Source organism: Silurus meridionalis, chromosome 2 (assembly GCF_014805685.1).
Source record: "Silurus meridionalis isolate SWU-2019-XX chromosome 2, ASM1480568v1, whole genome shotgun sequence".
Classification (NCBI taxonomy): domain Eukaryota; kingdom Metazoa; phylum Chordata; class Actinopteri; order Siluriformes; family Siluridae; genus Silurus; species Silurus meridionalis.
Window position 1 is genome coordinate 15,616,132 of NC_060885.1, and position 26,881 is coordinate 15,643,012.

At 37.6% G+C, this 26,881-nt stretch overlaps 2 protein-coding genes across 4 annotated transcripts in view; both read right to left on the minus strand.

Annotated features, from left to right (window-relative positions):
- Positions 1–9,300, minus strand: part of ddx43 (DEAD (Asp-Glu-Ala-Asp) box polypeptide 43) — an 18,514-nt gene extending 9,214 nt beyond the window's left edge. Inside the window, 9 exon segments of the mRNA XM_046863625.1 lie at positions 1–104; positions 739–884; positions 976–1,019; positions 1,665–1,746; positions 2,106–2,225; positions 4,972–5,098; positions 8,758–8,813; positions 8,925–9,074; positions 9,077–9,300. The exon segment at positions 1–104 is cut by the window's left edge and continues 15 nt beyond it. Of these exon segments, the coding sequence (XP_046719581.1) occupies positions 1–104; positions 739–884; positions 976–1,019; positions 1,665–1,746; positions 2,106–2,225; positions 4,972–5,098; positions 8,758–8,813; positions 8,925–9,074; positions 9,077–9,215 (968 nt within the window). The 5' untranslated portion in view covers positions 9,216–9,300.
- Positions 9,301–11,589: 2,289 nt separating this feature from the next.
- kcnq5a (potassium voltage-gated channel, KQT-like subfamily, member 5a) overlaps positions 11,590–26,881 on the minus strand; it is a 123,933-nt gene continuing 108,641 nt past the window's right edge. Inside the window, exons 11-16 of one of the 3 annotated variants that reach the window (XM_046863592.1) lie at positions 24,541–24,646; positions 18,364–18,495; positions 18,056–18,169; positions 16,856–16,969; positions 16,030–16,159; positions 11,590–14,164 (exon numbers count right to left, since the gene is read on the minus strand). In XM_046863592.1, the coding sequence (XP_046719548.1) occupies positions 13,109–14,164; positions 16,030–16,159; positions 16,856–16,969; positions 18,056–18,169; positions 18,364–18,495; positions 24,541–24,646 (1,652 nt within the window). In that variant the 3' untranslated portion in view covers positions 11,590–13,108. The remainder of the gene's footprint in view (positions 14,165–16,029; positions 16,160–16,855; positions 16,970–18,055; positions 18,170–18,363; positions 18,496–24,540; positions 24,647–26,881) is intronic. The other 2 variants (XM_046863601.1, XM_046863612.1) reach the window with 2 other exon arrangements.

Consider the following 26,881-nt stretch of genomic DNA (forward strand, 5'->3'; position numbering starts at 1 on the left):
ATATGAATGAATCCAGGAAGAAGATAGGCAAGAGTTTTTCCGGTGCCGGTCTGTGCAATGCCAATCAAATCCAGGCCACTTAGAACTATAGGCCAAGCCTGGGACTGTAGAGGACCATAAAGATCAAAAGCATATCTACCATCTAAATTCTTTATCAGAATTGAAAAAGCTTTCTGTACTTTAACATAAAACTTTTAAATTAATGGCGAAGCATGGAATGTTTTTGGAACACAAGGAAACTCTGTACAAATTGTGTCCTGTTTCACAAACCTGAGCTAATAAATGCCACCAAATTCTTAGTGTTGCTCTGACTGTCAATTGAGAGAGTAAGAGAGCTCTAATCAGACTAACTAATAGTCATAAAATTAGCACTACTATTGTTTACATAAAAACACATTCTACTGTTTATTTTGGATTTCAAGACAATAGTTTGTTTGTTTAGAAGACAAAAGTCACACATACATTGGCCTCAATAATTAAATATGACAATGTTCCAATGCAAATCCCTTAAAAGAAACTGACAACAAAACAAGCATCCACAATGTTTACAGAATTGACTGGTCCCATGCCAAAACAACTATAAAGCAACCACTTCAAATTCAGAGAGCAACATGTGTTGTGATCACTGCATGTAATCTGGCTGCTTTGTAACAAACCCTAATTCACAAGAATCCTGTTGTTTTTCTCTGTTTAGTCAACTCTCAACTGAGAACAGAACAAAAGTTTTATGTTTAATACCTGAATTGGAGTTGGTTTTTGAAATCCCACTCTGACGATGTTCTCCATTATTTCGGGAAAATGGGCAAAAGCCTCCTCAAAAGTGTACACAGGATTAGGGATTGCTCGTTTCCTAAACTCTTTTCCTGAAACTGCACTCTCACTATCTACAGAAACAAACCAGAAAACTGTAGTTAATAAAACAGGAAATATTTAACACCCAATAATTGCCATTGATTCTTAAAATTAGATACAGACCTTCTTCTTTCAGATCATCCACAAAGATATTATTGTTCTCCTTTCTGTTAAAAAGAGATTAAGTATTTAAATTCTATTATGGTGAGACATAATAGCTATGATTTAGGCTCTTCAAGTAGTGAAAAACATTGACAGTTCATTCTTTTTTTATGATCAAATGCCACTTTGTAGCAAACCATTTACCGTAGCTCTTGATAAAAATATTTTTTCAAACCATAACACTTTCATGATTGGCTCACAATTTCCCGCCAAAACCGAGTGACTCATAATGTTCAGTGCATATCAAATGCAGCCATGACAGTTTCTCAGATGCACTGTATTCATAATTAAAGAGAGCCCTCCACTGGTTGTTCAGCATATTTACAGTTTACACACATTATGATTCAACATAGAAAAGCGTCATAGCGTTCACACTATCCCTGGGTTTTTACATTTAAACATTAACATGTTTTAAATGTCAACAATTAAAATAAATAAATATTTCCACAGGTACCGCATGAGCACATTTACAGTATTTCTTCTACTGTCCTACACTGAATCAATTATTCGTTTGTCTACTGGCACCAGCAAAAGGTATGAAATACTCGAAAGTTAGTTCTCAGACACGATTTGCTCCATTTTCTCTATTATGCACACAGCTCGATATAGTCCTCTGCTGAAGTTTCTGGCAGATTGCAGCATGCATATACCTCCAGTTTTTGATCTCCTCTGCACTGCGCTTGGCCACAAAGTCTGCCTCAATGTAGAAATTCTTCTCCAGTGGTGGGAGATCTGAAGAAAATGTTTGGGATGGAAATTAAGGTTATTACAGGCTCGTATATAAACATTATTGTTGAATGGACTACTAAAACAGCCAATATTGTGTGTGAATGCAAGTATAAGGCATTTTTTTTAAAACATTTTTCTCCATTGTAAACACAAGACAAACATCACAGTCTAATTTATTTATACTGTGTTTTCTGGCTCCTTTTCTGGACTATCTGTTCTTTAAATATCAATTTCCCTTAAAGAAAAAAACACCCTATGTTAAGAAATGTCTAATCAAAGCACCAACATTGTTGAAAGTTATGTAGCTGAACCAGTAGGAATTCTGACATACAACTAGGTGCTGGCTCACTAATTAAACTTACCTTTCCATTTCAAAGTCTCATATTTCCCCTTGTTCTCACGTATGGCATTCCAATCTATAGGTATAGAAGGTGAAGCAGCTGAAGGCTGCAGTGCAGATGCTGACCAGCAAGTCTCACTTCCTGTAGAAACAAACAAGAAAACACCTGTTACTAAACAGTTGGGACCAATTTGGGATACAGGACTCAATAAAAAGTGAAGTGACTTGTCATCTATACAGTATGTAGTCCCATGCAAGGCAAACTAGCAAATGCATCTACAAGATAAACTTCCAGTTTGGGAGCGAAAAATAAAACCACAACCAGATGCAATTTTGCTTATGGATACTCAGGAACAAAGCTGATGGTGCAGGAATCACTTCAGTTTTTTGTGGTCAGAGTATAGATTGATGATTCGGGCAGATTTCAATGGGCATGTTGATAAAGGGAACAGAGGTGATGGGATGGTATGGCTTTAAGGAGAGTAATGTGGAGGCAGATGGTGGTAGATTTTGCTAAAAGGATGGGAATGGCAGTGGTGAACACTGATTTTAATCATGATGCAAGCTGAAGGAAATTGGAGACTGTAAGGTGTTGGCAGGGGACAGTGTAGCTAGACAGCATCGGGTGGTGGTCTGTAGAATGGTTTTGGAAATGAAAAATAAGAGGTGGTGAATGAAGACTGAATAATAAGATATGGGAAACTGAAGGAGGAAGACTGTAGTGTGAGATTCAGGAAGAGGTCAGACAGGGGCTCAGTGGTGGTGAAGAGGTGCTGGATGATTGGGCATCTACTGCAGACATGATAAGGGATACAGCTAGAAAGGTACTTAGTGTGACATCTGGAAAGGGAAAGGAAGACAAAGACGTGATGGTGGAATGAGGAGGTACAGAAAAGCATAAGGAGGAAGAGTTTGTTAAAACAGAATTGCGATCAGCACAGAGATTAGAAAAGTAGGCAGGAGTACAAGGAGATGCGGCAGCAGGTAAAGAGGGATGCGGAAAAAGCCAAGAAAAAGGCATATAAGGAGCTGCATGAGTAGTTGGACACTAAGGAAGGTAAAAAGGATTTATACCGATTGGCCAGACAGAGGGACCAAGCTGGAAAGGATATGCTGCAAGTTAGAGCAATAGAGGATGGAGATGGGAATGTGTTAAATAGTGAGGTAAGTGTGTTGAGAAAATGGAGGGAGTATTTTGACCAGCTGAGAGAGAAGGTTGGATGGGGTGGAGATGGTGAAGCGAAAAGTGGATAGGATTAGTAAGGAGTAAGTGAGAGCAGCGATTAAGAGGATGAAGAGTGGAAAGTCAGTAGGTCAGTAGAAGCATGGAGATGTTAAGGAGAGATGGCAGAAGATTTTGGATAGTAGGAGGATGCCTGAGGAATGGAGAAGGAGTGTGCTGGTACCGATCTTTAAGAATAAGAGAGATGTGCAGACCTGCAGTAACTACAGGGGAATAAAGTTGATCAGCCACACCATGAAATTGTGGGAAAAAGTAGTGGAAGCCAGGATGAGAGAAGAGGTGACCAGCTGTGAATAACAATATTGTTTCATGCTGAGGAAGAGCACCACAATAGCCGGTAATAACCACCAAATTTATGCATTGTGGTAAATCAAGTGGTGTTGTACATACACATCAGGAGCACTTTCTGACATTCATGAAAATTTAAATCAGATATTTAGTAGTATGAACAGGATGGAGCTTTGCCTTAGGGCTGCAACAACTAATCAATAAAATTAATAATATTCGATAATGAAATTTGCTATACCGTTATCGATTAGTTGGGCTACTCAAGTTAAGGGTTAGCGTAACTGGGTTAGCTGTTCTGTTATGACTCGCGAGCATCAGGTTGGATGGATTCAATTAAACCGGTGTGAACAAACACTAAATCTAAAATCAGCAAATAACAGCAGCAGTAAACGATTACATTTTTACTCACTGTTGTGGTTTTCAGCAAATGCCTATGCATATGTGCACCAATGCATATTTTTTCCTTTTTTTTAAATAAATTTTTCGTCTGTTATGTCTGTTATCTTGCTGCGTTTCTCTCTTCAATTCTCTTTTTATAGCGTTTGTCTACAACAGTAACTTATTTGCTTTTAAATGTTATTTACTGTGGATTTACTACGTTCAAATGCTTGTTTTCAATGTTTGTATATTTAATTTATGCATATATCATTTAATTATTATACAAAATTACATATTTTAGATGCTGATAACTTCACAACTGAACAAAATGTCTATTTTTTTTATAGCATGGTTGCCATCTGCAATTATTATTAAAAAAACAAATGTTTATTTGCACAATGTACACCTTGAATATTCAAATGTTTATTTATTTTTTTTTTACATTACGAAACAACCCAGCATGAGCGAATTTGTTTATTATTTATTCAATTAATCGATTATCAAAATAATCGCTGGTTGCAGCCGTATTTAATAGAAATATCTAATGTAGTCTGTTTTGTATGAAAACTGCATTAGCACTATTGTGTACAGTTTCATTGTTCCATACAAAATCTATGTAGGAGAAATAAACGTTTAGTGAAGAACGAGTGCAGTAAACACACTGCACATCATGATGCGAGTGACCCACTGCATCAGATATGCTCCCATATTATTTAAAATGGTCTTTCTTTGAACCTCATATCTGCTATCTGATATCTCTTTAGAGACCAAAACATGTGTAAGGTGTAGCAAGATCACTTATTAGAGGCTCATGAAGATGGTCAATTCTGGTTGCACCCAGGGTGACCAGTCATCACATTTACCAATGTAATCCCAGAATCTACAGCTAACAGAAATAAAATCAAATGTTGACAGGGGCTATTTAACCACTGCTTAGACTACAAACAATAATCTTCTACTCATCCTGCCTTTCTCTTACCATAGTGAAGTCCGAGCTCATTAGCAGCACCTGTTCCTATAAGCTCCTGGATCAGATTGTTGGCTTTCTGTTGGGCATCACTGCTACCGAAAATGAGCACCTCTCCCTTGTAGTCTCCACGGTTAATCTACACAAACCATAATCAGTCATAGCAGATTACTCCAAATATACACCATTTTGTGAAAATGTCACACACAGATTATTTGGCAACCTGTTTGTGTGGTATTCAATTAGCTTAGTTGCTCATTTGTTCCAAAAAAGCAGCCTATATTTTTGTCATCACATTAATTACAAAAATACATTTTAAACAGGATTTAGAATGTAAAAGCAATTTAAGTAAAAAAATTAACATTTAAATAGTAACAAAAAAGATACCACATTTTGAAGGCAGCAAAACTTGTTAAAGTCTACAATAATATGTGGCTTGTGACTTTACATAATTAACCTTTTTATAAATAATATCCTTTTTAGCAAACAACTTGACGTGTACATTCATGTATATTGTTTAAGATAGTCTTTCATAATACAAATACAATTACTGTATATATGTGATGTGTGCACACATTGATAGAGCTTACATTCTTGCTGTGCTAGAGAAATGTCCACATTTCTACCTTTTTTTTTTTTTTTTAAATAACATTCGAAAGAAACAACAAACAAACCTAAAAGTATACCAAACACAATAAAACACATGGAATGTGTTTCTGTGGAACATAGCAACAACAAATCCAGTAGTGTGCACTGCAGCTTTGTGATAATACCTGCTCAAACATCTCAGCAGTTCAAAACTCTGGTTTGGAAAATTTCGGTGTTGTGTTCAATCAGATTCTTAGATTGGCTTCATAAAAACTTGCAGTCTTTGTTCAAACTATAAATTTGAAACAATAATTTTTTTGGAGAATTTGCTAAAGAACATTAGTTGTATTTAAAACTACATCACAGCAAAGTGAAATTCAGTGCTGCAACTGTACATTGTGATTTTAGTGAGAGCCTTTTGCGCATACACTTTTTCCCCCCACACGCAAGTAATTGTTCATAAGAAGTTATTGAGAAACTGGTGTTTCATTAATGAACAAGTCAGTGAATCTTTTGAACAAATATTTTAATTGGATGAATCGGTCTTGTAACTTCCATTTACTCATGTTTTTTTTGTTCTTAATTCCTGCTTGTGTCTTACATGTGAACATTTTTCCAGCTTTTTTTAAGAGCACATTAGTGTGAGCGGTGAAACAGGCATTGGTTAGTTACTTGCAGTTTGTAAATAAAACAAATAAACTAGATGAACAAACGAGGACCTACACACACACACACACACCCCAGCTTGCCAGGATACAGTGCTTGTCAAAAATTTTGAAACATCTGAACACCTCAGATTGTGTTCAGCATGCGTGGCGACACCCTGGTATAAAGCGCCAAGAAAATTGTGTCTTGCCTACAGTCAAGTATGGTGGTGGTAGCATCATGGTCTGGGGCTGCATAAGTGCTGCTAGTACTGGGCATTGAGGGAAACATGCGTTCTAAAATGTACTGTGGCATCCCTTCAGAGACTGGGCCAAACAACAGTTTTCCAACATGAAACAACCCAAACACACCACTAAGATGACAGCTGCCTTGCTGAAGATGATGGAGTGGCCAAGTATTTTTCCAAAACCCTGGTTCTAAACTGGACACTGACATAAATATCATTCATCTGGAAAGAAAGAAAGAAAGAAAGAAATGCTACACCTGCTCTGTATTTACATCTGCAGTGTATCATACAACTAGGTTTTTTAACTATTTTTTTACAATAATATTAACAATATAAATATAAATTCAATATTAAAAAAGTCTAATATAACATTACTTATCAAATATTTAAAAAAAAATCCTATATTTTAGTTATTTAAAAACATCAACTAAAACTCAACAAGCATAAACAAGTATATGAACAGACATTATATACAAAACATTGTCGCAAAATTTGGATTTTGCACGAAACTCCCAAGGAGCAGATTTTGTTTTGTGCCATGTCATGTTGCAGAATGGAAAATAATGTCTTGGTGAGTGTACATCAGATACATAGATACACTAGAAATCAAAATGCACTGTGGGTACAAACAAGTGAATGAAAAAACGGAATAAAGTTGTTCACTTTAAATTCAGACGTCTCTACAAAATGGAGGAAACATAAATAGATAGATAGATAGATAGATAGATAGATAGATAGATAGATAGATAGATAGATACTAGTGCTGCACGATTATTTGATGGCAAATGTTACGATTGAATGAAATAAATAAGTGCACAGCGAAGGGGACACAGATTTTCCTTGCCGTTAACAAAAAAAAAAAAAGACCAGATATTCTCAGTTTAGGAAGTGCATGCGTGGCGTGTGGTCACGTTACTTCCCGGTGTGCAGTGCAGAGACCAGGTGAAGATGAATGCCGAGCAGACAGACACTGAACTGGTAGCCAAAAAAATGCTGCCTCTGTTATATGGCGATATTTTATCTTTAAGATGACCAACACTGAGCAGAGAGAGGAACTGTGCAAGATTTGCTAAATTAAATCACCACCTAAGTCCTGGATCAGTTTCCTGTACTCCTCCTCCTGTCCCCTCCTGATACAACCCACGATCGCAGTGTCGTCCTTGAACATGTGCACACGGCAGGACACATGGATGAATAATATTGAAAGACCAACGTGTACAGGGTGAACAGGACTGGAGAAAGCACAGTCCCATGTGCAGCTGCTGTACTGCTGACGATAGAGGTCTTCCTGTCAGTCCATGAAACTAAATAGTGCATTTTACATCTTTAGCACTGCACTGTAGAACAGAGATACTCATTCGAGTGCCCACGGTCTAAAGATGGGTCTCAGTGAGTTGATTTGGCATTTTGATTTTTTGACACAGATCTTCATTCCTAATTTAATATTTTAAATAACATTTATTGTATTTTAATTTGAAAAGTAGAGAATCTAATTAAAAAAGGACCAGCTGCATGTCTCTCATTAGAGGTCACAGACAGGAGAAGCATATTGGATTATAGTTTATAGATTGTATTAGGCATTAATCTTTATTGTGCTATAAATAGAATTAATTCTATGTATATATTGTAATATTTGCAAGTTTTATTTAACTACAAAACATTGAAAATAAAACTGCATTCCTTAAGCAGATTACAGAATAACATTTTCCACTTATTTATATACTTATTTGTAAATAGATATTTTGAAATCATAAATGATGGAAACTATGGGCACTCTCATTGTAATATTATACAGTTACAATGCAATATGAACGTTTGGCCTTCAATCAAATTTGATTTTTTAAACTTTAGAAGAGTTTTTGGTCCCTCTGTTTATGGGAGGATAGAGAGCGGTTTCAGACGCGGCCAATGACTTACGCGTAATACCTACAACAATTAGTTACTGTCGCCACCTACTGGTTTAATGATGTAACTTACGGCTCAATAAACGAAGCAGTGACCGAACCTTTTTGATGAACTGAGTCACTGATTTGCTGGAGACACTGCTGGCGATTTAGTCAAAATTGAGGAGACACCTAACCAGAAATCAAAAGAATCAAAAATATAAAAAATGTTCTGGGTTTTCTGTTTACTATATAATTCCCTACGTGTTCATTCATAGTTTGGATGTACAATATTGAAAATAAAAATAAAGAACACTAAAAAACACTGAAGTGTGTCCAAACTTTTGCCTGGTAGTGTATAAATCTGCATCAGTGTGAAAAGACTGATGAATTATATTAACCGGGACACGGTGCTGTTACAGTAAGTGAACTTGCCTTAATTCTCGCTCCACTGGACTCCTGCAGCTCGCGGATTTTCGCTCCACCTCGACCTGTTACACACATCAGTGATGCTAAATGGCGATGCTAACTAACAAGCTAACTTCATTAGGGCTTAAAGGTACTATCATTAGCAGTATTGCAGGTCCACAAAGTTAGCTTACCGATTATTCTCCCGATTTGAGAGTTTTCCACGCTCAGAGTGAGAGCTCGGCTTGAAGCTGACTTCTCACGACGCGTTTCTCGGTCGTGGTTGACCTCCCGTCCCGCTCTCTCCATTTCCGCCATTGGGGACCTTCTCGACCCAATTTTAGGCCACTCTTTGAATCAAAAGACACATTTTCTTTCCTGCTATGTGAGGAACCTTCCCACCCCGTGTACGGAGCTTTATGGACAAGCGAAGGCTTCGAGATGGCACCACCGCCCTCGTCATATTCAGCCTCCCAGTCCGACATCACAAACCGACGTCGAAGTTCACTTCGACTGGCACGCGCACTTCGGATAGACCATTAGCGCGTGTACCGCCAGCTACTGCTCACGTGACCACGCCCACTTCTCAATTCTTAACGTTGGAGTCAGGGCCAGTTCTAGCCATCCGGCCTCCTTACTTCCACCTTTCAGAATAAATAAATAAAAAGAAACTTAGTTGAAACTTTAGTTAAACTTATCTGAAAGTAAGTTTAGATTATAATTTTTTTAATCCATTAACGTGAGATAAATTAACTTTTAGTCATTTGTTCAGTAATTTATTTACATTAACACACTGACCCACTATTTTGGATAACAAACATTGTTGCCTACTTTGAACAGTACAATGAGGGTGAAATTAAATTTTTTAGCTGGAAATAGACATATTTCCCCCTCCTACTGAAGCAATACAGAGTATAGATATAGCAATATAGATCATATTATCTAATGCATTTAAATCCCTTAATATGTGTTTGTGGATTTGAAGAAAGTGTATGACAGGGTGCAGAGAGAGGAGTTGTGGTATTGTATGAGGAAGTCAGGTGTGTTAGAGAAGTATGTGAGGGTGGTGCAGGACATGTATGAGGACAGTGTGACAGCAGTGAAGTGTGCAGTAGGAACGACAGACTGGTTCAAGGTGGAGGTTTAACTGCATCAAGGATCGGCTCTGAGCCCTTGCCTGTTTGCAGTGGTGATGGACCGGTTGACGGACAAGGTCAGACAGGAGTCTCCGTGGACTATGACGTTTGCGGATGATATTGTTATTTGTGGTGAGAGTAGGGAGCAGGTGGAGAAGAGCCTGGAGAGGTAGAGGTATGTGCTGGAGAGTAGGGGAATGAAAGTCATTAGTAGTAAGACAGATTACATGTGTGTGAATGAGAGGGAGGGCAGTGGAGTGTTGCGGTTGCAGGGAGAAGAGGTGGAGAAGGTGGAAGAGTTCAGGTACCTGGGGTCAACAGTGCAAAGTAATGGAGAGTGTGTTAGAGAAGTGAAGAAAAGAGTGCAGGCAGGGTGGAGTGGGTGGAGAAGAGTGACAGGAGTGATTTGTGATAGAAGGGTATCTGTAAGAGTGAAAGGGAAAGTTTATAGGACTGTGGTGAGACCTGCGATGTTGTATGGTTTAGAGACAGTGGCATTGAGTAAAAGACAGGAGGTGGAGCTGGAGGTAGCAGGGCTGAAGATGTTGAAGTTTTCGTTGTGAGTGACGAGGATGGACAGGATTAAAAATTCGTTTATTAGAGGGTCAGCGCATGTAGGACGTTTTGGAGACAAGGTGAGGGAGGCGCGATTGAGATGGTTTAGACATGTTCAGAAGAGGGACATGGGGTATATCGGTAGGAGAATGCTGAGAATGGAGCCGCCAGGAAGGAGGAAAAGAGGAAGACCAAGGAGAAGGTTTATGGATGTGGTGAGGGAAGACATGCAGGTAGTTGGTTTGAAAGAGGCAGATGTAGAGGACGGGGGTAGGCGAGGGGGGTATGGAGACGGATGATCTGCTGTGGCGACCCCTAATAAGAAGCCGAAAAAAGACTAAGTATAAAGTAGGATATTATGATAATGCAAACATCACTGGAAAATATATAGACAGTTCAGGTACTTTTTAAAATAATGAACAAAACTGTAGCCTAGCTGCGATTGCTGTTTTTATCTACAAACCTTCACTTTTTCTTTAGTATTTTTAAAGTCAGAATAAACCCTCTGCAAATAATGATCCATCTTCAAATGGCGCTGATGCGAATCGGCAGAATAAGGCTCCGTTTATTAAATAATACATTACAATCAAAAAAGTACATGATGACAGCTCACGCAATTGGCTACTCTGCCTATAGCCATCGCCCTGGTTATAGTTCAACATATGTCACTTATTATATATAAATGGCCCATATTACACTCAGTCCACTCAGTAGACTAAAAACACAGCAAAAAGTTACTCTTTAAAGTACATTTTTAGTATCTCATGTTTTTATTTAATCATTATTTAGTCATAAAATTGCACAAATCTAAACTTTTCCCATATTGTATCAGCTGTAGATTTTTGTAGGCAGTAAAATGACCACAATTGTGATTATATGTCATAAATACTTCATCTTTAGCTACTAAGAATACACAATGTATGGAAATGTGTTCTTTTGTAATGAGTTACAGCATAAATATCACATCTTGCTGATGAATAATTACATATTAAGACATTTTTTTCTTATCAGGACAATCTTTATTGGGCCAGTTATGGGCTTATATATTTAAAACTCCCATCTGATTAAATATATTCTTCTTTCGGCTTCTCCCATTAGGGATCATCCTCATCCGATTAAATATATAAAAGTAAAAAAATGCACAATAACTAAACACAACCTCTCTCCGTGAGTTCAAGTCATTTCTTTATTGAAGTATGATAAAGTTTATTTTTGCATTTTTTTTCTTCAAACCCAGAGCTTCAGCTCTGTTATGTGCACATAGTTAAAAATAAATTAATCAGCATAACAGAATGGTAACATTATCAAGCATGTATATTAAGGCCAGTTTTGTGTAATAAATTACTGAATTAGTGGCAAAACAAACAAACAAACAAACAAAGACCAACAACAAAGGCTTAGTACACAATCAAATAGAAATGTGCCATTATCTCAACCTAAACTCTTAACAAATTCCCAAAGCAAGAGGATAAAGAGAATCAGAACAGGTAACATCAATGAACTTTGCAAAAAGGCACCATGAAGCATTTAGTTACAAATAAAAATTACCTAAAATGTGTTAATTAATAACATTAATCTACTTTACTTTTTCTGCAACTCAAATATATGTGTATTTTAGTGAATCCATGGAACACAAATCAAACACCCAGTATCATATAATGTCCACATATCTGGATTACAAATATGAATGATTAAAATAAAAAAACCTTCATCACATTTGCAGGTTTCCTGTAATTCTTTGAACAATTGTGCTTCCAACTGTTGTAAGCTACAGTGCCAAGATCATCCTCAGTGTGTACCAGAGGCTTTGCGTAGGTCCAGAATTCCTTCAACACAAGTAGGCTTGTCTCACGATATACAAACAGATATTGACATCATATATGTGTTACATTCTTATTGATGTTGTACTGACAACCAGCTAACAGAAGAATGGTAAGCAGCATTTTAGGTTGACTTTAAGACTGCAGTGGGCAACAGAATAAAACAGAATACAAATGTGAGAAAAATCATGTTATATGTGAGGCTACACAATAAAAACCTATATATATATATATATATATATATATATATATATATATATATATATATATATATATATATATATATATAAAATCATAAGAAGTCAGTGTTGATGATATTGATGCAGGTTTCTAGGCAGTCATGTAAAAAAACCCTGGTTATCTGAAACATTACAACTATTTTTTGGAAATAGCCTCAAATATGCATGGTGCTTATCCTTGATACCTTTAATTTGTAAAATGTTTGATTTAAGTCAGACATACATTACTGAATAAAGCATGGTATAAAAAGGAGACTCAACTATGAATTTTAAGACTGAGTAGGCTGTTAATAAATGCATAAATATTCTCAATCCTTCGTGTGGTTGCATTTTAAACATGCAAGTGCACATGCAAGACTGAGATCAGAGCTCATTCAGTACCATAATCCTTCATGTCATCGTTTAATGCCAAATACCTTCTACTTCGCTAAAATTCCCATTATGACAAAACTATCCATGCAATGGCATGTAAGAACATAAAGGTATGAGGAACATCACTTTTTTTAACCAACTTATGCTGAAACTTAGAAAAGGCAAATAAGTGAAGCTGCCACCCTCTTTCCTTTGGAAAATGTGAGTAAGAGATAATAGAGTGTGTCCAGTCTCCACGCTGAGGCTGCTGTTAGTATTATTTTATAAGGACATGAGGCAAGCTTAGAGACTCTGAGCTGCCCAGGGGCCTTGTCTGGCTCTGAGTTGGTCCACTGGCTACCATTTGCACAAGGTCTGCTGAGAAGCTGGCATCTGTACTCTGCTGAGAGAGCATATTGAAGTTCCCCTTGCTGGTGGCCAGCTCTTTGTCAGTGACAAAAAGTTCTGTTTCTCCCCAGTCCGTCAGCGTCTCCCGGTCATTAGACTCATTGTTGCTGCTGCCGCTACTCCGAGCAGACAGGTTGGGGTGGCACTCTGTGCCTGATGGCAGCATGAGGTTCTGTGCAGAGAGTGACTTTCCCAATGCCCGGTCGGCCTGAAGCCGGTTGGCTGCTGCTGAAGATGTGAGGCTCAGTGGATTCATTTCGAGACTCAAGTGTCTCCTCCAGGAGCCCTCCTCCTTGGGGTTGCGCTCAGGCCTGCTCCTGAGCTGCACTGTGCTCTCTGTACATTTAACCTCTGTATCTGAAACAGCTTTAGTCTGGGTGTTAAGCAGGCAAGCATTAGGATTGCTTTCTTGCAGTGCCTCTGAGATCATGCTGGAAGGCCTGCTTGGAGGCAGTGGAGCCACAGTTGGCAGCTGGAGTGTATGTGTGTTGGGGGTAGTCATAGGAAGAGGCCTGGTCAGCTCTGGAAAGTTGGAATGAGCCCTGGAAAGGTTGTTTGGAGTAAGTATGGGAGGGGGGGAAGCTGGGTACACACTGTCTGGGCTTGATGGTGGATTTTGAAGCAGGGGAGATGGGGTGAAAGAGGAAGAGGACGCTGTGAAACCAGTGCCCATGTTGAGCTCACTAGGTGCCAGGACAAGCTGAAGGCTGCAGGGCAAGTTATCGCTGACTGAGCGAGAAATCCCACTTCTGCTTAGCTGAGTGGAGGAGATATCTTTGCTCTGGATGGAGCTGTTGTAGTCTGAAGTCTGCTCCAGCTCAAACAGAGGAAGAGCTGAAAGGCCCAATACTGAGGAAGAGCCTTTATGGAGAACTTGACGGTAGATATCCAACAAGGAGTCCAACTTCGACTCAATGGACTGCACCTGCATCACAAAATACAATAATTATTTAATGATACATTATTCTTTTTAGGTTCTATGTTTGCATTGTGGGTTGTCCTGAATTAAACTGTCACCTTAAGACATAGTCTTTATCATTTATTAATAAGGTCATACTGTTACAGGAAAATAATTATCCTATAACAACATGTCTCAAAGTCTTTTTTCTCAGATAACTCTTCGCAACTATTATGACTTAAAATCTATTAACACACTGCATACCTTTAAACTGTTTATACGTGGTGGTATGGAAATGTTTCGAGACTAGTTTTGTAACACGCCAACAGATGGCAGCACAAGGCTGCATGCACAGTCACAGGAAGCACCGACCTATATAAGTCAGTGTGCCAAAAAACATCATCCTGTGTACATTGGGAGCTGTGCAACTGGTGCTATATTGACTATGTGTGGTACCACATCTGCGATTTTAAAATGGACTGCAAGTTAGAACAATGACAATGCTCCCTATCACCGAGCTTTCCTTGCACGTGAGTTTCTCAGCAAAAATCTCTCTCAAAATGATCTTTTCAAAATGATCCGACAATACTCGCCAGATTTGGCTTCTGCAGACTTCGCCCTCTTCTTGAAGATCCACGAACATTTACATTTTACTTGAAAAAAAGACCTTCAGGATATATTTCAGAAGTGGCAGGAATGCTGGGAGCACTGTATTGCTGTGCAAGGGGACTATTTTGAAGGTGATAGTGTGTAAACAGAAATAAATAAAGTATTTTCTTGTAAACAGAGCGAGTATCGAAACTTTTTAATACCACTTCGTAGTTTCGATTATGTTATAGAACATCCACAAAGCAAATCATGTTAAATTATAGCAACTATAAAAGGTTATTTCCTCACTAGCCTGTTTTAATCTCTCTGTCAAATTAATAATCATAAAAAAATAATATAACATAATATAACAGCTGGTTATGTTGCAAACAAATAAGAAACTGCAAAATCCTCTGTTCTGAGGACTATTTTAAAATTAAAAGACTCTTCTAGTAAAACTATAGGGTTTACTCAAAAATATTGTAATGAAACAAAGATTCAGTTGGAACATGCAAATGAAAATGCCTTATTAATGAGAGAGGTAAACAAAGAATTGCTTGACTGGTTGGAGCTGACAGAAAGGTAACTAAGATATGTACAAATGCCCTGAACAAAAAAGCATTTCAAAATGCACAAAACATTGAACTTTCAGTCAAATCGGCAACAACAGCAGAACACATCGCAATTGGCACAGACTCAACAAGCCAACTAGCTAGCTGAAGACTAGAAAAATGTAGCCTGGTCTGATATATCTTGCATTTCTACTGAGATGCATAGATGGTATAAGTCAGGATTTGGTGCTAGCAGCATGAATTAATGTACCCAACTTGCTTTGTATGAACAGTTCATAATGGTAAAAATGGTGTATTGGTGTGGGGAAAATTTTCTTGGCCTTGGATTTCTTGGAAAGCTTAACTTTGGAGCCATTAATAAGAATTATCAATTGAATTACACAACCTACTGTCTTTAACAACCTATCTGTCTAATATTTACAAACAATGTAAAAAGAATTATATATTCTTAATATATTTATTAATTGTCTTCTTTGTCTCCTTTTATTATTATTATTATTATTATTATTATTATTATTATTATTATTATTATCATTATTATTATCCCTAATTATTCTTTGGAATATAATGTATTAATTAAACGTAATGGTATAATAGCTGAACTACTGATTGCTCACCCTTCCTATCTTATATCACCACCAGCCACCACTGATGCTTTGAATGATAGCCAGCACTAAAATCAGATCCATACATTTTGTATTTGGAGTGTGACATTTTTCTTATCTGCCTTACCTGCCTCTCTACCTTGCATACACGGCCCAGCATGCTCATGTCATGCTCTAGAGACTCGCCCTCTGGAAGGATCCGGTCCCTTATCTTCCTGTCCATTGGTATATGCCCTTTTCCCAAGATCTGGTCCACCCTGTGATACATAAGAACTAAATAAGTACAGTAGAATGTAACTGACAACTTTAATTGCTGAATCTTTACCCCTTCTAACCAGAAAAGGTGCAGCACAGAAGGACAAAACCTGATTCCAGTTAGTGAAAAAAGAAAGGGAGTTAGTGATTGACTTCTTCTACATGACCAACAGAGGAAAAATGTAACAAGCAGAAATCACTATGATTAATCTCAGTGTATAATGTGAGCAGATTATGTTAACGATAGGGTAACAAAACATAGTTATTATTGCCTTTTTCTGCAAAACACATTAAGCAGTTTCACAGTAAGCCTTTGCTGAATAGATTTCATTTTTCTTTAATTTGAAGCTCTAATTATGAAATGAATTAGTGATACGTTAGATATTTACTGTACTTCATTGGTATTATCATGCACATGAAACAACAAAAAAAAGGCAGCAAGTCAAACAAGCAGAAACAAAAAGTTACACCAATGAAACCACATAAAGCAAGTGTTATACAGAATTTGGGAAACAATGTGAACATATCTAAGTCATTTGGGTGTCCAACGCTGAAGCTGATCTTGTGCTCCCAAATACACCCACTATTAAGTGATCTAGCCTAGCATCAGCTTTAGACCCCTGAGACACAGTGTTAAGTTACTGTAATTCAGGTGAGTATTTTCCCAAGTCTAGTACAGTGGCTAGTACAACTCTAACCCTGAGCTGGTGGGTTTCTTCTTGGATTGACTGTAATACAAGTGCAGAGTAGGAGAGGACAGGTTCCTGGCTTTGCTGTTGAGGCTCTGCTGTGGACAAAAGCCTGAGACAAGTCTGTGTGAAAGAGAGGTGTCTGTTTAATGCAAGGCAAGAAGGACTAACTAGAGAAAGAGATACTCAAAAGCCCTATCAGCACAAATTCTACTGCAAACAATATATCTAGATTTCATGTGCTAAAGGCACATCAATATCAAGCCACAGAAATATTGATTTCGACTTAATCTATACATATATATCCTTGTATAGTTTCAAAATAAAAGTGTCAGAAAAGGTTACTTTAGCAATGCCACAGAGGAACCATTTTCCGGTTATATAAAAAAGCATTTTTAGTTCCCTGAAACCTTTTCATATCATTTACAAACATTTACTTTATTTTGCCATTGCCACAATAAACAAAATGATTTGTCCACTACACTATAACTAACAAAAATAAAATGTACATCATTAAATGGAAACCAAGAAACCAAGAATTGCTTCTTCTTTGCCATGGCGCTTCTAAATTTTTAAAGAAAATTTACTGTATCTATATATAGATAGTATATAAGAAATAATTTAAATATTTGGGAATCCAATATAACAATTATTGTATTATAAGTATAACAGGTTTTTTATACAAGAAATACTACTGATCCTGGAACCGGAAGAAAAAATTGTCAGGAACTAGAATAGAAATGTGCTGTTAGTGCTTTTGCTATTATGTTTTGTACAAATCTTCTTTTATATTTCATGGCAGTTCATATGTAAATAATAATCTCTCTCTCTCTGAATAAATAATAATTTTTAGCTAAAGATAATAGTACATTTTAGGGTTAAAATAACACTTTTTATTTCAAGGAAAGAATATCACGCAGATACTGTAAAACCAAGGAGAAGTAGAATTTGTTAGACAGAGTCAACAGCTTATAGTCCTGTGTCTGTTAATGATTCATAATGTGCAATATTTAGCTTTAATTTTACCAAACATACTTAAATGTAAGGAAAAGTTGTGTGCACCATTGTGTAGCTGCAGACTTTCTTTTATACATGAAAAATGTATGGCATTTTTTAGTGATGAATCAGACACATAACCTAAGCCTTTGACTCATGTCTGTGCATTTTATATCAGGCAATGTTGGTGAAGGGGATTGTGGGTCAGCTGACCCTGGGGCTGAATGCTTCCTCTTGGCATGTCTGTAATACGAGTGCAGTGAGGGAGAGGAAAAAGTCTTGGCTTTGCTGCTGAGGGTCTGTGGTGGACCCACTATTGTGTCCAACCTGAATAGGAAAGTGCAAACACATATTCATGTAGTTACAACAGTACAGAAAAACATAAGCAGACAGTGCTTTATGTAAGCAGGTGGGAACAGAAGAAAGAAATATCAGAAGTGAAAATAAATGTGATTTTAAATAATTATGAAAATGATTTGAATGTCGTGTTCAGGAGTATAACATGTTTAGACTGCACTAACCTAGTCTGGAGACTCTTGATGCGACACAGCATGTCCAAGTGTCCGGCTGAGTACTGTTCAATTACATCTTTCACATCATATGGCCGGAGAGTCTCCTTAAACTTCTTCTTGGCCACGTGGAACTTCATTATTCTGAGAGGTATAAAGGACATAACTCACATCATAGCTCAATTAGTCTGCCTTTTATATAAAACAGTACTGTATGAAATAAAAGTTGAACATTTATTATTTTTATAATCACAATTTCTTTTTTTACTGCACAAAACCTAAATTATGTGTCAAATCTTTGTAATTAATGAACGGAAGAATAGCTTTCCAGTTCATTACTCTAAAAAAGGAACATTAAAAGAGATATTAAAAGGATATTATTATTATGTCCAATAATTTAAGTACATCTTGTACTTAATTTATTGGTACAAAATGTTAATAAATAATTAAAGCAATCACACATTAGCTGTAATTATTCTTCTTTGCACATATTTCTGTACAACTTGTCTTACATTGTCAATTTCCAAGATGTATTGAAAGCATCTGTGTTGCAGTGTTCATTCACTGTCACTAGAGGGTCGTGTCGAGCCATATGTGTAAAATGGGGTGAAGGGATCAAAATGTAGCTTCAAACATTAATCCAGTGATAATCTACTCAATACTATCACTCAAATTTCTGGTGGTAAAAACACATTAGTGTCATTCCACAGGACTAAAATGGAATTAAAATACTGACAGTGCATTAATTATTATCATGCTTTGTTTGCCTGTCAGCTATACTTGTGTGTGTGTGTGTGTGCGTGTATTTACAGTATCTTACAAAAGTAAGTACACCCCTCAAGTTTCAGCAAACATTTTAGTTTATCTTCTCAAGGGATAATAGTATAGAAATGAAAATTTTATATATTTTAGAGTAGTCAACGTGCAGCTTGTATAGCAGTACGGATTTACTGTCCTCTGAAAATAACTCAACAAACAGACATTATTGTCTAAATAACTGGCAACAAAAGTGAGTACGCCCTAAGTGATAATAGCTCTATGTCATGTAACCATGCAAAACCACATGTCCTGTTCATCATGTTCCTGTTTTTGTCTGCTTGACAGGACTATACAAATTTGTGTATTGTGTATTAATGCAGTTAGGAGTTGGTGATTTGAGTACAATTCTCTCATACTGACCACTGGATGTTCAACATGGTACCTCATGGCAAAGAACTCTCTGAGGCATCGTTGCTCTCCACAAAGAAGGCCTAGGCTATAAGAAGATTGGTAACACCCAGAACCCGAGTTACAGTACATTGGCCAGGGTCATACAGAGGTTTTTCCAAAATGGGTTCCACTCGGAACAGGCCTAGCAAGGGTCCATCAAAGAAGTTGAGTCCTCATGCTGTGCATCAGGTGCAGAAACTGGCTTCAAAAAACAGACGCATGAGTGCTGCGAGCACTGCTGCAGAGGTTACAGAAGCGGAAGGTCCGCTTGTCAGTGCTCAGACCCTACGCTGCACACTGCAACAAGTTGGTTTGCATGGCCTTCGTCTCAGAAGGAAGCCTCTTCTCAAGCTGTCTTACAAGAAAGCCCGCAAACAGTTTGCTGAAGACAATCTGTCCAAGAATATTAATTACTGGAAACATGACCTGTGGTCTGATGAGACTAAGATACATTAGTTTGGTTTAGATGGTGTCCAGCATGTGTGGTGACACCCTGGTAAGGTGTACCAAGAAAATTGTGTTTTGCCTACAGTCAAGCATATAGGTGGTAGCATCATGGTCTAGGATGGCATGGGGAGCTGCAGTTCATTGGGGGAAACATGGATTCCGATATGTACTGTGACATTCTGAAGCAGAAAACGATGACCTCCCTTCAGAAACTGGGCCAAATGGCAGTTTTCAACATATTAACAACCCCAAACACACCGCCAAGATGACAACTGCCTTGCTGAGGAAGCTGAAGGTGTTGGAGTGGCCAAGTGTCTCCAGACCCAAACCCTACTGGGCACCTATGGGGCATCCTCAAGTGGAAGGTGGAGAAGCGCCATGTGTCTAACATCCAGCAGCTCCGTGAATTCCATGACCAGGAAGATTGAGACAGGGCTTGATAACAATAGTGTTCACACAAATTATTGACACTTTTGAAACAGTTTTGACATGTTTAGTTAGGATGTACTCACTTTTTTTGCCTGTACTCACTGTTGTGGCTGTATGTTTAGTTTTTTTTAAGAGGACACTCTTAAAAAAAGAGGACACTCTTTTTTTTAATCTGTACTTCTGAACAAGCTGCACATTGACTACTCTAAAGCATATCCATTTTTCATTTCTACAGTATTGTCCTTTGAAAACATATAATAAAATGGTTGCTATAATGTGTTGCATGAATTCATCCTATTCCTTTATGAATGCGGTTATGACCCTGCTGAGACTCCGGGACGTCCGAATTCTAAACTATATCGACGATTGGTTGATGTTAGCTCGATCACAGCGTCTGGCAGTCTGACATCGGGATGTGTTCTCACCTAGATGAAGGAGCTGGGGTTAAGACTAAATGGCAAGAATATTGTGCTTTCTCCAGTACAGAGAACCCCCTTCTTAGGTGTAGTGTGGGACTTAAACGTCATGCCGTCACGACCGCCTCCCGCTCTGATCCTCATGGCAATCAGGAGAGTAAGAGAAGGCCAGTCACTCACTGTGAAGCAGGTACAGAGACTGCTGGGGCTGATGGCAGCAGCATCCAATGTGAGTTCACTTGGCCTCCTGCACATTAGACCCCTTCAGTGGTGGCTCAGAGACAGAGGGTTCTCACAGAATGGCAAACCCACTCTGCTCCATTAAGGTCTCGCGGTGAGCCCTTTTAGCTTTAGATGTGTGGAAAGAACCATTGTTCCTTTCTCAAGGCCCTGTCCTGGGAGCTCCATGTCGTTGCGTGTTGCTAACAACAGATGCTTCAATCACGGGGTGTGGAGCAGTCATGAGCGGGGTCCATCTCACTTGGCACAAAAACTGCCTTCTGGCTCTGAAGCACTTTCTCCCAGACCTGAGGGACCACCATGTGCTGGTCCAAACAGACAACACATCGGTGGTCTCTTATATCAACCATCAGAGGGGTTTGCAATCTCACCCCCTATACAGGCTGGCATGGTGGATTGCTCTTGTTAAGAGCAGCTTACATCCCCTGGTACCTAAATTTAGGATGCAGACGCTGTCTCCAGGCAAGGGCCGAGGCCCGGCAAATATGGAGGAGGTTTTACAGAGCACAAGTGGATCCGTTTGCGACTCAAGATACATCACACTGTCCCTTCTGGTTTCCCTCACTCACTCAGGGTTGTCTCCTGAAGGTTACATGTCTGCTATCACCTTATTGTGCTCTGCTTGCTAAGCAGTCACTGGGTAAACACCCCTTGGTGACAGGTTTCCTGTGGCGACCCAGAGTGCCTGTGTAGGACTTGGCTTTGCTGTTGTGCTGAAGGTTTTGTTTAAGCCGAGCCATTAGCTGAGGTGGCATTTAGGGTTTTGTCAGTTAAGATTGCTTTCTTCTGGCTATATCCTCCGTAAGAGGATCAGGGACCTACAGGCTCCTCCTGGAGTTCACCCCAGGCATGGCCAGTGCCTTTCTTTACCCCAGACCAGGGTATGTACCTAAGGTGCCCTTGGTTCCCCTACGACCAGTCATGCTGCAAGCGTTCTATTCTCCTCCTTTTCAAGCCCCTGAGCAGAAGAAGCTAAGCCAACTGTGTCCGGTGCTGGACACATACGTCCACAGGAACTGTAGAGAAAGTTGGAGCAGCTGTTTGTCTGCTATGGTCCCTATAAAAAAGGGCTCCCTGCAAGCAGCATCCTCCTATGAGTCCTCTGGTCTCTCCGCTACATTTAAGGCTCACTCTACCCGAAGTGTGGCGACCTCTACAGCCTGGTCCTCTGGAGTTCCACTCCAAGACATCTGCAATGCTGCAGGCTGGTCCACCCCACTGACCTTGATCAGGTTTTATAACCTTGACCTTAGAGCCACTCCTGGCTCCTCCGTCCTGCAGTTTAGCTGTGCCGATCCACACTAGGCAGTGTGGCGTGATTGGACTCTCATTCCCAAAGCGCTGTTAACGCAGCTCGAGTTACTGAAAGTTATGTATGTAACCCTAGTTTCCTGAAGGAACGAGATGCTGCATCTCCAAGCCACTTCTTGCATCTCTGTGGTTGTGACATCACCCTCTCCGTTGGACAGATTGCACACGTGATTCAGAGTGTGGATATCACGAAGCATTCCCAAAGCATTGTTGATGCATCGTCTCGTTCCTTTGGGGAACTAGGGTTACATACGTAACCTAGAAATGTTCCCTCAGCAACGTATTAAGTGGCGGACCATAATTTTGTTTAGTCTCTGCCTTGCACTTTGAGTGCATTTTTTTCCTAGTAGTATTAAACTTGAAAACATACACAACAATGCCAGGGGTATCAAAAAGAGTCAGCTCAGTGTCACTGTATCTTACCATATTACCGTACCGGAAATATGATTTATTTTGCACATGCATGAAAATCCATAGAGCTAGTGTCAGCCACTAACCAGTAAGTGGCTAGCAGTAATGCCAGCGCTATGGATTCTTTATCTTTTTTTGTTCATCTTCAAGAATTTTTCTTAAAAGTAGAAAATACTGACAATTCTACATATCAAATGAGTAAGTGAATGAAGGATGGAAGGAATAAAGACATTTTTAAAGTATTCTGAAATAAGTAGAAAATTTAAGTAGATCATATCTTTAAAAATTACATTTTAAATGTAAAACACACACATACTTATATACACATCTGTATTACCCAAATGGGGTCTAACAATTGTAAATTAGTTAATTTAGTTTTTTCATTTATTTAACTTTTATTTAGATTTAATGCAATTAATTTAATTAATAAAATTGTATTGCATAAATTTGATTTATTCTATTGTATTTGTATAATTGTATAATATATGAAATATTTATGTAATATAAATATATAAATATAATTCAAATAAAATTTTACCAAGTTAGTTACAATAAAACTATACTATACTATAATTACTATACATAAATATCTTATATCTTATTATTATCTTAACATCTACTAATATCTTAAAATGTTAATTACAAATCAGTGAAAATAAAACTTGCCTATACTTAAAAAACTTCAAGAAACCGGCATAAAGAAACTCACTTATTTTACACTTCAGATAAACCCATATATAAAAAAACAGATGATAAGGCTGGCTTTAATATACATGTTTGTGTTTGTTTACAGGTTTCAGTGTTATTTGTTTACTTTTTTGGTTCTTAAGAACAATTAACATAATTGAACAATTGTGAAGCAAAAGCCTGCTGGAGTTCCCACTTGGATACAACACATTATTTTTCCGTACAACATTCTTTTTCCTGTAGATGTCACTAGCATGCAGATCTTTTGAAACTTTTGTAGTAACAATTAGTTTATTAAAATTTCAGGAAAAAAGATTTTAACTTTAAAGCAAATACTCCTAAATCCTTCCTGCATGTATCCTTTTATTTGTGGTTCAGCTTACTATATAAAGTTCTACATCATCAACCCTAAACCCAACCTTGAGAGGCAACTACTGTAGATGCGTGATGAGACTATTAAGGTTGGTTATATAATAATTAACATATTGATAACATGTTATGTAATGATAAAACTTTTATGTCATCCATCCATTCATCCATCCATCCATCCATCCATCCATCTATCCATCCGTCCATCCATCCGTCCATCCATCCATCCATCCGTCTATCCATCCATCCCTTCATCCATCCATCCATCCATCCATCCATCCATCCATCCATCCATCCATCCATCCATCCACCAATGCTATTCATTAATATCCACTAATAATCCATTAGTTCTTTAAACTCCTGCATGAGCTATTTGGGCATATACATTTGATACATTTGAATTCATATAAGAAAACATTTATGGTTAATGTTTAATAACTCATTAATGTCAAACTTTTTTGTTTATCATTATCATAAACAAATATATGGAATTTAATATCATACAAATTTTATTCTTCTTATTTATTTATACATATAATAGCCCCCTGTAGTTTAGTATGATGTTTGTGCAGAATGATCTGAATATGAAATTGGCCTCTACATATAATGTAATAATACATATAACCTTTCGATATGTACCTCTTATTTGTTTATTTAGTTATTTCCTCACCTGACAGCTCTGATAACTGTCTTCAGAGGAGCAGACAGATCCTCCACGGTCACATCACAATGACAGCCTTTCTCATCAAAGCATTCCTCTCCTCCTAAACTGTCAGCTAAGAGTGAGAAAAAGATAATAGAAAAATAGTCAATAAAAAGTACAATTAAGAGCATACAAGTATGAGTGAAACATAAGCATCATGTGTAACATTCTAATACTGAATCAACACTTTTGAATCTATACAGACAGGCATTATTATGAAAAAGTAGCAGCAAAATCACCAGTGTGTTTGATTTCACACAGTGTTAATGCATTTTGATTAGTTAGTAATTTAAGTAAAGGTGTAACAAATTTAATGCATATGCAGTAGTTTTACACTTTCAGTGTAGGTGTGAACATTTATGTGTAATAACTCACTTGAGATGGACTGAAAGAAATTTTAACTGCAGTGTGAGAACAATTCTACCGTGATTCAACCCAAGGGTACAAAGTAAACTAAACATGGTGTGTGTTATGAGTTGTGTTGTTTTACTGTGTGCACATTTTCCATCATATATTCCATACACAATCCTGGCTATTAAATAATACATTTTCCCAACTACAGTATGTTACCAGCCTGCCATTTTCTAATACTCTAATACACTTTTGGTCAAGATTTTCTGTTGTGTTTAATTCTGTAAATTGTGGGATTAAATTACTATTACAGTTATCAGTTTCACCCAGACTTCTATTCAGACTTGTTAAAGATTGCAAATGATAAAGCATTACAGATTACTGTTAGTGTGTTGTAATGTGGCATTGTAAACAATAGAAACAAGCTGCTGAACCGGTAAAACATATCAGTAGAGATATATTTATAATATACAGTATCTCTACTGCTATATATATATATATATATATATATATATATATATATATATATATATATATATATATATATATATATATATATATATATATATATATATATATATATATATATATATATCCTACAAGCACAGCAGACAATAGGAGACGACATTTAACAATAGTCAGTAAGCACCATACAGGGGTCATTAATCTGGGTTGCACCTTGCAGAGTGTGTTGACTACATAACAGATGGGTATTGTAGATGTGCCTGTGCTCTCAGGGCCAATTATGTACCTTAAATAATGCTCCTTGAGAAATATGTCCCTCTGACTAAAGAGACCCTTGAGGGTAGGGGACAAGTGTTTGTACATTATTAGGCTGTAGTGGACTTTCATAGACTGCTCAGTCAGGACACATTGGATGCTCAGCTGCTGTGAATATGAGAAAGAAGTAGACAACTTCTCATTCACATCATTCATATGACCAGAGCCCTGCTGAAGATAACAACCATTCTTCCACAGGATAACACACGGACAAATTTTGGAAATCGGGTGTCAAGCACAAATCATGCTCTATAGTGCATGCACAGCTGCTAAAGCATTTGAGAATCATGAACGAATGCAAATGTTGTTCAATTGTTGGTTTGGAAAGTAGTAAAAAAGACAGACAGATTTTCAAAGTCAAACCACAATATTTCCTGTCATTTAAGCTTATAATGTTGCCTTGCAGATTCCTATTTTGCCATAAGATTAACTGGCCTTTCAAAACTGACACATAATGTGAATTTCTTTTCCATCACAAGCTGAGTAGAACTGCCTTTACTAGCACACAGTTTCCACACTGGCTTTGTCTCTTTCTTTTTATCTCTCTCAATTCTCTACAGTTCCACTGAGGGGACTCTGGAGACTGTAGAAGTGAACAAGAACAATAGGTAATTGTTGAAGCAGCCTCATACCTGTCATTAAGCTATGGTGCACTGAGCAACAACACTAAAAGGCACAAGATATAAACTTAAACAGACCAAGACAGAATGCACGAAGATTGACCTCGTTCAGCTTTTAAGACCTGTGATTAAGTGCCTTCAGCAAACAGGTTCATCAAAAGGAAAATGTTTTATAAACGTTTTTAAAGCTTTTCATTTGTATGAATTAAATACATTATTACTAAAACTTTCACTCTGGGAATCTGTCCAGAACTATTTCATATACCATCATAGCATTAATGCATATATTCAGATGAGTAAACATATTGCTGACATATTGTGGGGCAATAATGTTATTCTGAGTGATAACCTTGATGCTATGATGAAACATTTTAACATTTAAAGTGCACAAGTAAAGTTGAGTATGAAATTTACATAATTACATCATATTTTATGCAACACTGTAGGTATTTGTCCAGTAAATGGTTTAAGATGTTTTCCAACAAGCCCAACAAAGAGATAGTAACCTCTAATACTTGTCCATACTGAGTAGCTAAAAACTGATTTTTTTGTTTTTG